Source organism: Hyperoodon ampullatus (assembly GCF_949752795.1).
Source record: "Hyperoodon ampullatus genome assembly, chromosome: 15".
Taxonomy (NCBI): domain Eukaryota; kingdom Metazoa; phylum Chordata; class Mammalia; order Artiodactyla; family Ziphiidae; genus Hyperoodon; species Hyperoodon ampullatus.
The window spans coordinates 27,873,089-27,889,049 of record NC_136928.1 but is presented as its reverse complement, the minus strand read 5'-3'; the positions used below and the strand labels follow the sequence as shown (position 1 = coordinate 27,889,049).

At 52.2% G+C, this 15,961-nt stretch overlaps 1 protein-coding gene across 9 annotated transcripts in view; it reads left to right on the top strand.

Annotated features, from left to right (window-relative positions):
• DYSF (dysferlin) overlaps positions 1–9,585 on the top strand; it is a gene marked incomplete at its 5' end in the record, with an annotated part of 228,163 nt that extends 218,578 nt beyond the window's left edge. For all 9 annotated transcript variants that reach the window (XM_079721048.1, XM_079721046.1, XM_079721044.1 and 6 more), the window contains 4 exons: positions 2,032–2,210; positions 3,982–4,091; positions 5,505–5,652; positions 9,377–9,585. In XM_079721048.1, coding sequence (XP_079577174.1) covers positions 2,032–2,210; positions 3,982–4,091; positions 5,505–5,652; positions 9,377–9,415 — 476 coding nt within the window. In that variant the 3' untranslated portion in view covers positions 9,416–9,585. The remainder of the gene's footprint in view (positions 1–2,031; positions 2,211–3,981; positions 4,092–5,504; positions 5,653–9,376) is intronic.
• Between the last annotated feature and the right edge of the window lie 6,376 nt (positions 9,586–15,961).

The window sequence follows — 15,961 nt, the reverse complement described above, 5'->3', positions numbered from 1 at the left end:
TGGTCTTTTCCTTGCTTTAACTGCCAAGTGCTGCAGTAGCTGGCGCTGCTTCAGGGAGGTTTGAAGGGAAGGTCCTCAGGACAAATGGTCCTGGCATCTGCTAGGCCTTGCCACAATGTTCCCTGACCGGGGCTGGCTAGCCAAAAGCAGCAAGCCTCCTGGCTGGCTTGCCAAATTTGTTACCGAGTCCAAGCTCACTCTGCTTGCCACACGACAGGCCAATGAATCAGAGATGAGGTGTTGAGGCAAGGAATACGACTTTATTCGGAAAGCTGGCAGACTTAGAAAATTGCAGACTAATGTCTCAAAATAACCATCTTATTGGGGTTTGGATGCCAGTTTCTTTTATAGCACAAAGAGGGGGAGGAGATGAGGAAGTAAAGTAAAAAGGCCATAAGTTTTGCAAACATCACCTGGAATGGCCAGCCTTGGGAAGGGGATGTGTTAATTTCTTCTTTCTTATAGCCATCCACAGATGGACAGGTTCTGGATGTTTCCCTGGAAAAGGCACTTTGGTTCAACATTCAGGGAGAGGGGCAGGCTTCCCCAAGGCAGGCCATTATGTATAGACAGTATCCTTTTAGTGAACAAAAGCAGTGGAAAGCAAAGGTTAAAGTAAGAGAAACAGATCCAACATGTAGTCAGATTTGGCTCTTCCCTGTTACAGAATTTCTTCAATTTGGCCTTGGGAAATATTTTTTAGATTTACCTCTCTCACCTAATCCCTTCAGTAACCTATGCTCCAATCCCATTGACTTTGTGTTGTTGGAATTGGATTAGGTGAAACCTCATGAAATTGCTGTTTTTATACGTCAAAGATAGTTGAATACCAGAATTTTCATATGGCCCAACCCAGTAGATGGAGCTATTCTTGGAGAAGATGGATAAAATTGATGAGTAGATGAAGCAGTATAGAAAGATAGCTGCTTGGATAACTAGGTGGGCAGATGAAAAAATTGGTGGATGAACCACAATGAGATAACACTTATACCTATAAAAAAGCAAAAACAAAACAAAAAATGGAAAATAACAAGTGTTGGAGAGGATGTGGAGAAATTGGAACACTTGTACATTGGTGGTATGCATGTAAAATGGCACAGCTGCTTGGAAAAAAGTTTGGCAGTTCTTCAAAAAGCTAAACATATGACCTAGCAATTTTGCTTCTAGTTATGTACCCAAAAGGATTAAAAACTGGGACTAAGACGTCTGCACACCAGTGTTCAGAGCAGCATTATTCACAAGAGTCAAAAGGTGGAAACAATCCAAGTGTCCATTAACAGATGAATGGATAAACAAAATGTGGTATATACATACCAAGGAATATTATTCAGCCATAAAAAAGAATGAAGTACTGATGCATGCTACAACATGGATGAGTCTGGAAAACTAATTATGCCAGGTGAAATAAGCCAGATACAAAAGGATAAATTTTTATGATCCCACTTATATGAACTGTCTAGAATAGGCTTTTTCATAGAGACAGAAAGTAGATTTAGAGGTTAGCAGGGCTGAGAGGAGAGAGGAATGGGGAGTTATTACTTAATGGGTACAGAGTTGCTGTTTGGGGGGAATGAAAAAGTTATGGAAATAGGTAGTGCTGATGGTTGCAAAATGTTGTGAATGTAAATAATGCCACTGAAGTATACATCTGAACATGGTTAAAATAACAAATTTTATCTTATCTATAAATATTTTACTGCACTAAAAACAGTTTAAAAAGTTGATGGCTGATGGATGTAGATGATGGGTGAATGAGTGAATTTGTGCATAGTAAGATGAATAGTTGAGCAGGTGGGAAGTTCTGTTAAGGGTGCATCAATCAGGGCACAGTAGCAGGCATATACATGCATGAATAGATGGATGGGAAGCTGTACAGATGGAATGAGAGCCAGTGGGTGGAGAGTGGAATTTGAGCCATGGGGCTAAGACCATGGATAGAAGCTGAGGAGGCTGAACTTGCCCAGCCCCAGGGTGGCCCTAGGCTGGCAGTGACTGAGAAAGCGTGGGCCAAAGCACCTTCCTCTGCCACAGGTTCTTTGCAGCTGGACCTCAACCGCATGCCCAAGCCTGCCAAGACAGCTGAGAAGTGTTCCTTGGACCAGCTGGATGACACTTTCCACCCAGAGTGGTTTGTGTCCCTTTTTGAACAGAAAACCGTGAAGGGCTGGTGGCCCTGTGTGGCAGACGAGGGTGAGAAGAAGATACTGGCGGTAAGTCTGTTCCCTCTGGTGGGTGGAGACGCGGGAGTGACTCGTCCACAGAAATCGCTGAGCACAGACGTGTTCCTCTCCCTCTCTCCTGCCCTCCCTGCCTGTTTCCCAAGACACTGTCCCTCTTCCCTGCCAGTTCCCAGCCTTCGTCTCCTCGAGGCTCGTATCCCAGGAAAGGCTATCTAAATCTAAAGATGCCCTGATCTCCCGTGGACCCTGTTTAATTTGTACGCTGCTCCTTGGCCTTCACAGTGATCTGTATCCTGGGTTCCCCTCTGGCTGGGCTTCCTGTGGAGGACAGGGGTCATGCCACTCCCATTTGAGCAGGGCCCTATAAGGGACTGTCCTTGTCCTCTTCTCCCTGCCCAGAGGTCTGCCCAGGGGTATGACTGGGGACCATGGAGAATCATCCTTCCTCTGCAGAGGAAGTAAATGAGTTGACTGTCCTTCCTTGGTATCAGCAGAGGGTTGGTTCCAGGAGCCCCCGTGGACACCAAATCCATGGATGCTCAAGTCCACCTTCTGTGCTTGGTTTAATCTACAGATCTGAAACCTGCAAATGAGGGCCAACTGTATATTTATTGAAAAAATCTGTGTATAATTGGACCTGTGCAGTTAAAACCCATGTTGTTCAAGGGTCAACTGTACTTAGAAATGGCAGGCAGCCAGCCAATCCCTAAAGTGGCCCTTGAAATAAAATATCCATGTTGTATAACAAATTATAACAATTAATAAGAAATACTAACATCTCAAAAGAAAAATGAGCAAAGGGCATACATAGATAATACATAAAGCAGTATAGTGGCCATTAAATATTTAAGAAGGTTCATTTCCCCTAGTAATTACTTAAAGGAATGCTTTAAAATGTGAAAACATTTTTTACGTATTATATTAGAATTTTAAAAAAATAGAAACACTGGGCTTCCCTGGTGGCGCAGTGGTTGAGAGTCTGCCTGCCAATGCAGGGGACATAGGTTCGTGCCCCGGTCCGGGAAGATCCCACATGCCGCGGAGCGGCTGGGCCCGTGAGCCATGGCCGCTGAGCCTGTGCGTCCGGAGCCTGTGCTCCGCAACGGGAGAGGCCCGCATACTGCAAAAAAAAAAAAAAAAAAAAAAAATAGAGACACTTATTGCTAGTGAGGAAGCAGAGAGACAGCCCTCTCATTTACCTCTGTTGGGCAGGCTAACGATTTTTACCATTTGGGGAAACAATTTAGTAATATATAACCAGAGACTTAACAATATTTATGCCCTTGAAATTTTTCATCCCACTTCTAAAATCTCTCCTAAAGAAATAACCCCATAAAATTAAAAATTTAGGGTTTATTTATAACAACAAAGAGTTGGAAACAACCTAAACAAACCAAAATAACTGGTTTACTAAATAAATGGTCAACCATTGCATAGATACATCATTAAAAGCAAACTTTAAAGAGTATATAATTATATAATAAAATATATTCCTAAATGAAAGAAACAAGCTATAGAACCATATAAACACAGTGTGATATTTCATATACTTGCAAAGAAAAATAGCACTGATGAATAAAATCTTAAGAGTGCTTGTCTCTACATAGTAGAAGTATGGGTGACAGTCTCCTTTTTTTATACATTTCTGTAGTTCCTATGTGTTCTGCAAGGAGCAGGTACTTTTATGATCAGATCACCCTGTATCTTTTTTTCAAACAAATCATAAAGTGACCTTTACATCTGTCCGGCCTGGCTCCTCTCCAAGCCATGGGGCCAAGCCTTTATGTCTCTGTCCCCTCAGGGCAAGTTGGAGATGACTTTGGAGATTGTAGCTGAGAGCGAACATGAGGAGCGGCCGGCCGGCCAGGGCCGGGATGAGCCCAACATGAACCCCAAGCTCGAGGACCCAAGGTTGGTGCCCAGCCCCTGACCCCTGATGCCCAAGGGGATGGGGAGGAGTATCCACAGTACAGGAGGCACTCACTGTATAGCCGCACAGAGGTCCCAGGGCCCAGAGAGGGGTGTGACTCATCCAAGGGTACACATTGTTAGGGGGCAGGTGACAGACATCATTCCAGGACACACTGGGCTCATCAGCTAGTTCCAGAAGCAGGCGCTGTTGGGTAGCTGTTGGTTGTAGGCCAGGCGTGCTGTCATATGGCATGTATATGTTGTGTCATGGAACCTTCCCTGCTGAGTCGTTATTAGTATCCCCGCTTTACAGATGAGGAAACAATCACAGCAAAGTTAAATAAGGTCATTCCAAGGAAAGTGGCGAAGCTGAAATTCTCACACCTGGTCTGATTGGCCCCGGAGCCTGACTAAGGTCTTTCCCTGACCAAGCTGCCTTCCATGGCTTTCCTGTGGTTTTTCAATGTGGCTTTCAAAAGGCCTTTCAGCTTTAATTTTCCCATCTGTGAAATGGGGGCCTAGTCCCTGCCTCCCCTACTTCACAGGCCTCTAAGGGAGGGGCCTACATCCCAATCCGGTGGATGCAGAAGCCTTGAAGGCAGTTACCGGAGCCTGAAAGATGGCTGTTCGTGGGGGGGCGTTGAGTGGGTGGGGCTGCCTTTGCTGGGTCCCTTTCCACGACCTGCTCAGCTCAAGTCACACTTAGCACGGACAGCCCACTTTGTTATAGCGCTATCCTGAGTGCCAAAGGCTGGCAGAGCATTGAGAGGCATCCCTGCCCAAGGATGCTGGGATCTGGGTGGAAAGACAGAGAGAGACCCAGGAGACCCAGCAGCACGCAAGCAGATGTTAAAACGGCCGTTACTGAGACACAAAATCCTCCCTGCTCTTTGAATTGTGAGGCTGACCTAGGGGAAGGATTTGAGGTTCTTGGTTATGAGAGACAATCAGCTTTCTGGGTTCACTCCCTGCCATCCTTCCCTGACAGTGAACCAGCCACGTGCATCTAGGCCAGTGGCTTAGCTTATCTGGGGCTCAGGGACCGTAGCTCACCTAATGTGGAGCCCCTTGGAGCTCTGCCCAGCCCCCAAATCTCTAGTCTGTGATTAAGTCCTGGGTCAGGAAGGAGAGAGTGGCAGGGAAGGTGACCTGGACAGGGTGGCTGAGAACGGGGTCCCTGAGGGTGTGCAGGGCTTGACAGCACCAAGAAGAGGAGGGCAACATGGGCGGGACTCACACTGGAGCGAAGGCTGGGAGGAGAGGGGGATGCAGGTGCAGACAGGGGCTGGGGGCCTGGAGGCTGGGCAGGTCTGGGGGGCTGACTGGGGAGGGCCAGGGCAGTTTGTGAGCAGGACCCGGAGGGAGCAGCCCTGGTGGGAGGTACCCTGCTGACCTCTGGGATCTCACTCGCAGGCGCCCTGACACGTCCTTCCTCTGGTTCACCTCCCCGTACAAGACTATGAAGTTCATCCTCTGGCGGCGGTTCCGGTGCGCCATCATCCTCGTCATCATTCTCTTCATCCTCCTGCTGTTCTTGGGCATCTTCATCTACTCCTTCCCGGTAAGCAGGCCTGAGTGGGGAGGCACAGACCCTTGTCTTGGAGGAGCTCCTGGTCTGACGTGGGAGGTACAGCCCTTGACCTCCAGCAGCTTCTGGTCTCAGGGGAGTCTGTCATTGTCCTCAAAGTGCACCCCGTGTCTGATGGAGAGAAGTAGCTTCTGTCCTTGGGGAGTCCATGGTCTGATGAGGGAGACATAGGCCCTGCTCTGGGGAGTCCCCAGTCTGGTAGGAGACCCTTGGGGAGCTCTTAGTCCAATGAGGGAATCTGAGTTCTTGCCCTTGATGGGGAGACACAGCATCCTCAGCAAGCCCCTGAGGGGCTATGTAATCAAGGGGTTGGCAGAAGGCGAGGCCCCTTGGGCAGGCATGGGCAGGGGAACCTTCTTGAAGGAGGGTGTGGAGCTGGGTCGGGAAGGTAAGGGAAGGCCCTCTGTTTGTGAGGATGGCACCTGCTGAGGACCTGGGGCTGGAGAGGGTGTCACTGTCCACCTGGGAACCTGATAAAGTGTGTCCTGCCTGCTGCAGTGGGGTGGGCGTGGGGCAATGTGTGGGTGAGGAGAGGGTGGGCAAGGAGCATCTCACTGGGCACAGTAAACACTGGGGCCCCTTTCACCTGCTAAGAAGCCAGCTGATGCCTGCCAAAGAGTGGCCAGGGCCACCCGCGTGGGGACTGCTGTGCCCAGCTCCATGGGCCCCTCCTAAGGGAGGAGGATCTGGAGCTCTCTTCCCTGCCTGTGCTTCCCTGATCCTCACAACAGCACCCCCAGTGTCTCTAGAACCTCAGAAGGGATCACAGTGTCCCCAGGCTGATACCAGATTTTTAATATTCTTTAAATTTTTGAAACTTTTTAATACAAAAAATTCAAAATCGTATACAAGTAGAGGAATGGTGTGATCAACTCCATGTCACCCTTATTTGAATGGAAAGAAACAGACATCCAGAGAGGAGAGGGACCAGCTCAGGGCTGCATGGCAATCTGTGTACAGCTCCCGGTCTGGGGTTCCAGCCACAGCCCTGGTCAGCACCAGGCCGCCGGCCAAGCACACTGTCCCCACAGCGGGTAGTGCACTCTGGGAATCACTCACCTGTGAGCTCTTTGCTTCGTGAATCCTCCGGGAGGACGAGGCGCCCGAGAGCGCTCTCCCACCATAGCTGGCAAGGCATTGTACCTGCAGAGCACGCCTCCTACGAGGAGGACAGTTAAAACCACGGAACAATCCCCTGCAGGCCCTAAGGTCATGAACTGTGGAAGCAACTGAGACGATGCTCTGGTTTGGACGTCCAGGCCCCGGCTACCCCTTGGACCCTAAGTGACAAAAGAGGGTCTAGAACTGGGATGACCATGAGCTGGGCCGCGAGCCGGGCCCTTGTCCCAGCTGACTGTGTCGCCTGGAGCGCCAGGCTGAGACTGTTCTGCGGCTCAGCAAGACGACTCACGGCCCATTGGCCAAACGTGACTGAGGCCCAGGGGCGGGTCCAGGCTGGGGGGCCCTGAAGCTCATTCGGTTTGGGGGGCCCTCCTGAAGCAAAGGAAGACAGATTACAAGTACAAGGTTAGCTGCTGGGCCCTGGAAGGGCACGAGCAAGTGTGGGGCCAGGAGGGTAGCTGCCCTGGCAGTGACCTGGGCTCAGGGGTTGGGCCCAGGACTCCCCTTCCGGTCCCCTGTGTCTCCTCCCCTGGGGCACAGCCCGGTGGCCAAGGTGGGGAGGCGCAGTGGCCCTCACCTGGCCTGTCCTCAGGCTTACCTCCTCTCATGTTGAGTGCACCCAGCCGCCATTCGGTTCAGGCGAAGACCTTATTAGCACGCGAAGTGTGTCTGGGAGGTGAGGGCGTGTTGTGTGGGTGAGGGAGAGGCTGGTGGGGCCAGTGCCGCTGGGAGCTGTCGGTCCACGAGGAGACACAGTGAAGCCAGGGACAAGGGGGAGCACAGGGTGCAGCCTAACGCCTCACCGAGAGGCCAGGCCGGGGAGTGTGGGCAAAGGGGAGCTGGTGTAGACCCTCGCTCCTTGAGGAGGTGGTCTGAGGAGCAAGCAACGACAGCATCAGGGAGCTGGTAAGAAATGCAGAGTCCTGGGCCAGCCCCAGGGCTGCTGAGCAGAATCTGCCTCGGGAACATCAAGGTCTGAGCATCGCTGCTGTGCGGGACACATCTCCATGTGGAGTCAGGAGCTGTTGTCTGGGTTCTGGCTCTGTCAGTGGCTCCCCAGTGACCTTGGCCAGGCCCTCCCGTCGCCTGAGGAAGGGGCTGGGATAGGTCAGTGCTGACCTGCTGTGACTGGCACTGTGGATAGGGGAGCGATTTTGCCTTCCCCACGGGGCTGCATGCCAAGCCAGCCTTCTGCTGAAGAGCTGGGGGGACGGCAGGGGCAGGCTCAAAGTGACATCACCACCACCCTTCCTGTGCCTGGCCCCGTGCCCTGGCCAGCTGGGCCCCGCTCCTGCAAGGCACTAGGGCTGCAGACTAGACCTCAGGGACCTGGGGAAGGAGGTCCTGCTGCTTGGCTGGGAGATGGACAGAAGATTTCCAGTCACTTCCAGCCTGTGGTCCTTTCTCATCCCTGGGGCAGCCTTATCCCAAATCCCTGTGGGCAGGCCCTGATCAGAGCCTCTTCCCTGTGTCCTGAGTCCCCAGCAGCAGCATCAGTCTCCTCTGAGGTCTTCGGGAATTGTCCTCTTTCAAATACCAACCCTGCCTTCTCTCTCCAGAGCTGGCATGTGGGGTTAGATCCTAGGCGAGGGCTGTAGGGCAGCCTGGGTCTGAGACTGCAGACTGATTTTGCTTGCAGGCCTTTGCTACAAGCTGGGCATATCCTGCTTCCCTCCAGCCAAGTCACCCTGTCACCTGGTGGATGCCAGTCCTGTGACCGTCCATCACCTGGCTTTCAGGCCTTTGGTGGGCAGAGGCCTGGGTGCAAAGGGGCTCCCCGCCAGTTGGCCTAATCTCCCACCCTCTTGGAAATTCCCCTGGGAGGGGGACAGGGAGGGCAGCCTGTCTGATTCCTCCCAGCTCTGCCCTAGAGGCAGCCGGGAGCAGGGCCAGTGTGGGGAGGCAGGAGGCGATCTGGCAGGGAAGGAGCGGCGGCTTTGTTTCCAGAGTTGGCTTTCCTGGGCGGCGCTGGGGAACATACTGTCCCAATTAGGAGCCCTGTGTTGTGTTGTATGTGTTTTCATGGTTTTGGGGGGGAGGAGTGGGGAGGGGAGATTCTTGCCAGTCCTGCAGCAGCCAGGGCTTAATCGGGGGTGACCCATCTCTAGGGCTGGCCCGCACTGTGGGTCATCCCTCTATACCCCCCGCCCGAACTCTCTCTCTGCGTTTTGGATGGGAGCATGGTGGCCAACGAGCCCCAGGTTCCCGTGCTGGGGAGTGTGGGAGGAGGGTGGGGAGAAGCACAGCCATGCCCCCAGGCCACCTGTCTGCTGGAAAAGGCCGGGCCTGGCCTGGCCAGGGGCAGAGTCCTCTCGGTAGCTGGGCAGAACCTGGGAGTGGGCCCTGGAGTGACAGGGGAGAAGCCAGAGCCATTCAGGCGCTGTGGCCCCCAGGCAAGCGTGTGGGCTCGTGTGACAGCGAGAGCGCTGGCAGGGTGGAGTGTTGAGCTGAGTGTGGCCTGGGGGCTGACGAGGGAGAGGTGCAGGCAGGCGGTTGAGGGGGTCAGCCACCTTTCCCAGCTCCGTGTCCCTGGCAGCTGTCACCGCCTGTCCCTGCCTCTCCCCCCTCCCTCCAGAACTATACTGCCATGAAGCTGGTGAAGCCATTCAGCTGAGGACTCTCGGGCCCAGGACTGGCTGCCTCCTCTGCCCTGCTCAGCTGAGTGTCTCCAGATGTCCAGGTCTCACCGTCCTGCCAGGATGGGCAGACAGAGAGAGGGACTGGCACGTGCTCCAAGTGTTGGCGACATCGAGCCCTGCGGTCACCCCGCTTTCATCATTTCTTTCTTCCCCAACCCAACCCTTTTGGGGATCAGCCCATGTGTATTTCAGTATAAAACATTTTGAATCACAAAGCGGCACTGGTGTGTGTATCTCTGTGGTACCTGAATGGGGTGACTGTGCAGGGCATGTCTGGGCGGGTGCGTGTGCGGGGTGTGTGCCATCTGTGCAGCGTTCCCAGTGGGACTGTGTATCTTTCGGCAAGACTGGTAGGGGTGGCGGGGGCTTTGAGACTTGATGTCTGGCCTGCCTGGAGACCCAGCCTGTTCTGCTTCCGGGACGCCCCTCCACCCCGTGCCCTCCTTCCTCAGGCATCTACTCACCCACGGTGATCTTTGCTTGGGTGGGCAGTTACCTGCACCATGCCCGGGAAGAGGTTCCACCATGCCTGGGAAGAGCCCCTCGGAAAAACTCTCCAGGCTGGGAGGGCTGCTGGACTCCTGGCTGTGACCTTGTCTCCCATGCTCTTGGGATTTCTTGGGGTTCCCTCCCTCTGTTTCCTCCCCCTGCTTTAATGATCTGGACTGGGTAAACACACCCTTTTCTTGTGGTCTGAGCATCGCATAGCTGTCGGGCTGACATCTCTTGCAGGAATCAGGCTTCATCTACAAGAGTAGCAAGAACATACTTAGAGAAAAACCAAAGAGCACGAAAACATCGTGTTTCCGAAATAGAGGCCTCTGCCTCTGTTGGCTGATGGGCTGGAACTCTGAAGCACAGCCTGGCGGGAGGGCTTCTCCCATTTCCTGCTGTGAGCCTGTTCCCATGGCCCAGGCCCCGAGGCCCCAGAGTGAGCCTTCCAGCCCCCTTGTCTCTTCACTGCATGCTGGGACCCAGACTGAGGCCCTGCCTCATCCCCACCTGATTGGCAGGACTGGGGGGTGATTGGCACAGGGCTGATGATCTGAACCCTCCTGGGTGAGGGAGCTGCATCTTGAACATAGAGTGGTTCTCTCTTCAGGAGAGGTTCTGGTTGGAGGACGCCCTCAGTGTCCAACTCCGTGTGGGCCCTGAGAACCTGGGTGGCCAGTCCTGAGACTCTGACACCTGACACCTGGAGCCGGGTGGCCACACCTCGCACAGAACAGGCAGCAAGGACTGGGGTTACCCAACTCTTCTGGGTCATGAGCCTTCCCTGAATACCCACCATGCCCGCCTGCGTGGAGGCCATGAGCTGGTGATTCCATGGAGAGGACTGGAGGTGAATGGATGGAAGAGCTGGGGCTGCAGCTTCGGGAGGTGCTGAGAGAGCTTTAGAGGCTGGGGAGACCTGAGAACATTTGAAGGTAGGGAGGAGGAAGCCACTGAGGAGGGAAAGATAGATCAAAGACACAAGAGAGAAAATGGGGTAATGAATGGAACCAGCTTCTGGAGAAGGAGGGGAGGGCATAAGCTTTGGAAAGAAAGTTCTCTTTTTCTTACAGGGACAAGAGCGCTGGAGGAAATAAATGCATACTGTGCAGCTATCAGCTAGGTTAAATGAGTTTGGGGGCACATTGTGCCCACTTATTAACTTTAATCATTTGCTTTTTCTTGCTGCTTTGAGTTGCAGATCATAAGAAACATTATTTAAACTAGTAAAAGGAATGTAATGGCTTTACAGAAATGAAGTTTTCAGAGGGATTGGCTTCAGGTGAGGGCTGATCCAGCTCCTCAATTAGGTCACCAAGACTTTGCATTCTCTCTCTGCTCTGCCCTTGTCAGGCTAGGGGTGGAGTTAAAGCTGCTCCCTGGAACCATATAGGCCACCAAGCAAAACTCAGGGAGAATGAGGAACGGATGGTGAGGAGATACCATGTCCAGCACATGTTTATTGAGAGACTCCACATGGCAGCCCTAGAGCAGGTTCTGAGGATATAACAGTGACTTACATATGACTCCTGGCCTTCCATAGCTCCCAGCATGGGGGGGAAAGGTGGATCAGGAAACCATAGTTATTTGAACGCTTGTGAGAGTATCAGAGAAGGGACACCCTGGGGCAGGGAAGGGCTGTCATCTGAGTGGAGCATTGGACTGGCTCAGTGGCTAAGGAGGGAAAGCTGTGCTGAGCAGCTGAGATAGAGAGCAATCTCCAGCTGTCAGAGAGCCTGGCTCCTTCAGGGCAAGGCTGGGTGTTGAAGGGCCTGTATCTGCAGCTGAAGAGTATGAACTTCATTCTGGAGGTAAGGAAGAAGCACGGAAAGACTTAAAGCTGGACTGGCCTTGATCAGAGTTGTGGTTTCTTAGTTCTTATCTTGGGAGACAGGAGTCTTCTGGGAGCACATGGTGGGGCTTCAGGTTGCATAAGTCTTACGGCTTTCGAGAGGGTGAGGGTCCAGTGATCTCCCCCAATTCTGCAATAGGGTCTATGATCACAAGTGGTGGAGAACAATTGCTCAGGATGCTGTGTGGCCAGTTGCAGAGGGCCATTCTAGAAGGCTGGTCCATTAGTCCAGGAGCCAACTCTGAAAAGCAGGGCAGGAGTCATTCATTCATTCACTCATTCATTCATTTAAGAAATACATACACACACATGCATACGCACACACACACGGAGAGACATCTGTGTACCAGACAAGGTGCTAGGCTCTAGAGATACAATGCTGAAAAGGATAAACGTGGTTCCTGTTCTCCCAGAGCTCACAACTGAGTAGCGGAGGGAGACAAGTAGATAGGTAATTACAACACACTGATGGGCAAGGGTTACAGGATTAAGGGCAGGGAATGGAAAAGACAGTAGGGAGAGCAAAGACTGACCAGAAATGGTTCAAAGATCTGTAAGAATCTCCACAGGGCGCAGAGCCGTGGTTCTCAACCAGGGCCGATTTTTGCCCCCCAGGTCACATTTGACAATGTCTGGAGCCAGTTTTTATAGCCCTGGCTTGGGGTGGATGGGCTGAGGGTGCTACTGGCATCCAGGAGCTACTATACATCCCTCAGTGCACATGACACACCCTCCCACTCCAAATTATGCAGTCCGAAGAACTGATAGTGCTGCTGTTGGAAACTCTGGCATAGAGATCGTGGACTGCAGAGACCCTGAGCAGATAGAACTAAGAGGCCTGGGGAATTGACTGGTTAGGGCTGGGGTGGGGTGGGGTGGTGGTGGGATGGGAGATGAATTCCAAATGACTCCCACTGGCCTGGCTTTATGAGTGGTGGGACCATTCATGAAGTCCGTTTTGGACAAGAAAGTTCAGACATCTTTAGGGCGCCATCAAAATACCCTTCCTGTCCTCCATGTCTCCCTACTAATATGGTCTCTCCTCTCTTCACAAAGTTCTAGAAAGCATCATTTACACTTGCTGTCTCCACGCCCTTACCTTGCACTCACTCCTCCACCCACTGTGGTCTGACTTCATCCCTGTGGCTGACTCAGTGGGTCATCTTCTCCAACAGCCATCCCCCCTCTCTTTTTCCCCTGTGGCGCTGTGCCGAGAAAAGAGCCCTGCCCCAGCCCTTGGGGAAGGTGTCTTATTAGATCAAGCCAACCATAGTAAAGCCATTACCCTTGACGGTGATTGGTTTAAGAAGAGGCATGTGACTCAGTTATGGCCAATGAGATGTGAGGGGAAGGTGGTGATGGTTACGGGTGGGGAGGGTGCTTGAAAAGTTTCTAGGAAGGTTTTATCCCCAATAACAAAGGACACACAAGGAGACACATCTTCATCTTTTGCCTTTTCTTCTTGTTGGGGAAAAAACGTAATGTTTGGAGCCATGGCTGCCATCTTGTGATCATGAGGGGACAAGCCTGAGGAAGAAAGTCGATCAGAGGATGGCAAGAACCTGATTCTCCAGGAAGCTATTGAGAAAGAACCAACTCTGGAACTTCCCTACTTCCAGAGGTCTTGTTATGTGGGATCATAAATTCCTTATTGTTTAAGCCATCTTTGGTTGGGTAGTGTGCTCCCCATAGCTCAAAGCATCCTTGTTGGTAGATTTCATTCTACTGTTTTCACTGCAGTCGCCAATAACCAGGGCGCTGTGTGCAGGCACCACATCTAAGACATCATGAGTTTATTCTTTATTATAACAGTTTTCCCACAGATGGCAGTAAAGTGTTTTGTTCTAATAAAATCAGTGTGTTAAGGTTTTCTGAAAGAAATAAACTACCTTGAGGAAGGGGCACCTTTCTCTAATTCACACCAGGACCCCACCTACCCTGGTTGTTAAATCTGTGGACGCTGATCCTCCCAACTCTCTGCAGCAGCTGGCAGCACTGAACGTTCTCTGCTTCTTAATACACTTTCAGTTTTTGGCTTCCATGGCACCACAGTTGCCCAATATTCCTCTTTTCTGTCTGGCCCTGCCTTCTCTGATTGGTCTATAGTGTTCCCCAGGGCCCTTTGCCTGGCCCTCTCTTCTTACTCTGCATCTCCTCAGCAGCCTCACCCACTCCTGTGGCTTTGGTTGTTCTCTAGAGGCTACTGACCCTGGAATCCCTACCTCTAGCCCCATTTTTTCCCCTGTGCTGCAGCCATGCTATCCAACTGCTTACCCAGTGGGCATCTCCCCCAGGGTGACTTACAAGCCCTGCACACTCATCCCCCGCCTCCCATCCCCACTCAACATCTCTATCCTCCACCCCATGAGAACAGCTCCTGCCCTGTTGTTCCCTCCATCGACCCAGTCACTGGAGCTGAATGGGTGGGAGGCATCCTTGAGTCTTACCTCCTCCTTAGCCTGTATCCAAGACATCAGCAGATCCCACAAATTCTGCCTCTTGAGTCTCTCTGGATCGAGCTACTTTTCTTCCCAGTACCACCCCTTCCAATTACGATCAGGCCCCCAAGCAGGCCAGTCATTGGAAGCCAGGTAACACTCCATCAGCCTTCTCCCTCGCCACACCTCAGTTCACTGTCCACAGGCAGGCAGCCCTGGACCCATCTGTGGTCCCCTCCTCCCAGATTCCATCCTCACAAGGGAGGTCAACCATGCTGGTCCAGGGTCCTCAGAGGACAATCCCACCATCTTTCTTGCCTCACCTGTTGCTTTTCCCTCTGCTCTGCTGAGTGGAATGCTGAGCAAGTCTGGCCTTGGCCCGTGGCTCAGGCCTCAGCGTGGCCCCTTCCTCTGGGAGGTTTCCTCTGACCTGTCCTGGTGCCCATCCACCACTGAAACCCGGCACACTTGACTGTCCCCGCGTCCCCTGACCCCTAATCTGTGCCTCCAAGGAGGAAATCACATCTCAGTCCTTAATGAGACGTCTGCTTCCTTCACTAGAGGGACTTTACTAAGTGTTTCATTGCATCCTCTCTTTAAATAGGCAGGTCCTCAGAGCCATTGCAAATTGGACTTTTGTGTTTTGAAATTCAGTTAGTGTTCAACATTTGAGACCTATTCTTTTGCAAGGTGGAGAATCACTCTCATCTGTTAAAAAAATGGTTCAGTAAGACGTCAGAAGCCTTTTATATGCAGAATACTCAGTTCCCTGACTTTATTTTCTTTGCTGGTGTTTTGGAGAGAGATATTCTGCTTGTGTGCTTGGACACACACGTACACACACACATGCATTCACATGCGCACCATTTTCTGTTCCTTTTCCAGGGCTCTGTGGACAGCCCAGGCTAGAGTGACAGGGAGCTGGATAGACAGGAAGAGCTGTAAGCACAGCCCTGGCCTGTAGCCCCCTCCCCCTTGCCTCCGCCCCCAGGGAACGCAAACTTGTCTCAATCCTCTCTCCACGTGTTTCGTAAATGCAGGATTAGGGGATTTCCAGGGGAGTCAGGTGGGCATCCCCTGCCTGGGACATGGGGACAGCCCAGGAAACATTTTTTTTATCGTGGATGAGAAGAGGGTAAGGGCCAGGGTTCGCCTGCCAGGCTGGCCCTTAAATGGTGGCTGAGATTCCCACAAGTAGAGTGGGAACCTCCCTCTCCCTCCTTCCCCCCTTTGCTGCTGTTCCATCCCGTCCTCTGGAGACGACTAGCTGCAGCTTCTGTGCCCTGTGGCTTGGCCCAGTGTGGATTTCATGCTGTTTCTCTGCCTTTATTTTGGTCTCGGTTTTTCATGGCGTGTGTGTGTGTGTCCGTGTCTGTGTGTGTGAGCGCACACGCGTGTGTAAAAGAGAGACAACGGATGAGACAGATGACGAGAGAGACAGATTCATGGTGAGGGACAGAGACAGAGACAGACACACAGGAAGACTGTGCAGCAGGGACAAGAAAGGGACCAGAACCTTTCATGCACATACTGGGTGGAGCATGGCCTCAGCTCCCCTCATTCCTCCAGAGCCGGCTCCCTTCTGCCCTCCCCACTGGCTCCCAAGCTTATTCGGTTAGACACAGAATATAGGAGGAAGAGAGAGCCTACGCCCCTGGGTTGGCCACTCCAAATGCAGTTGGGGAAGCCTCACATCATATTTTCCTGGTAATCCATTAGTTCACTGTAAGCTCCATCGG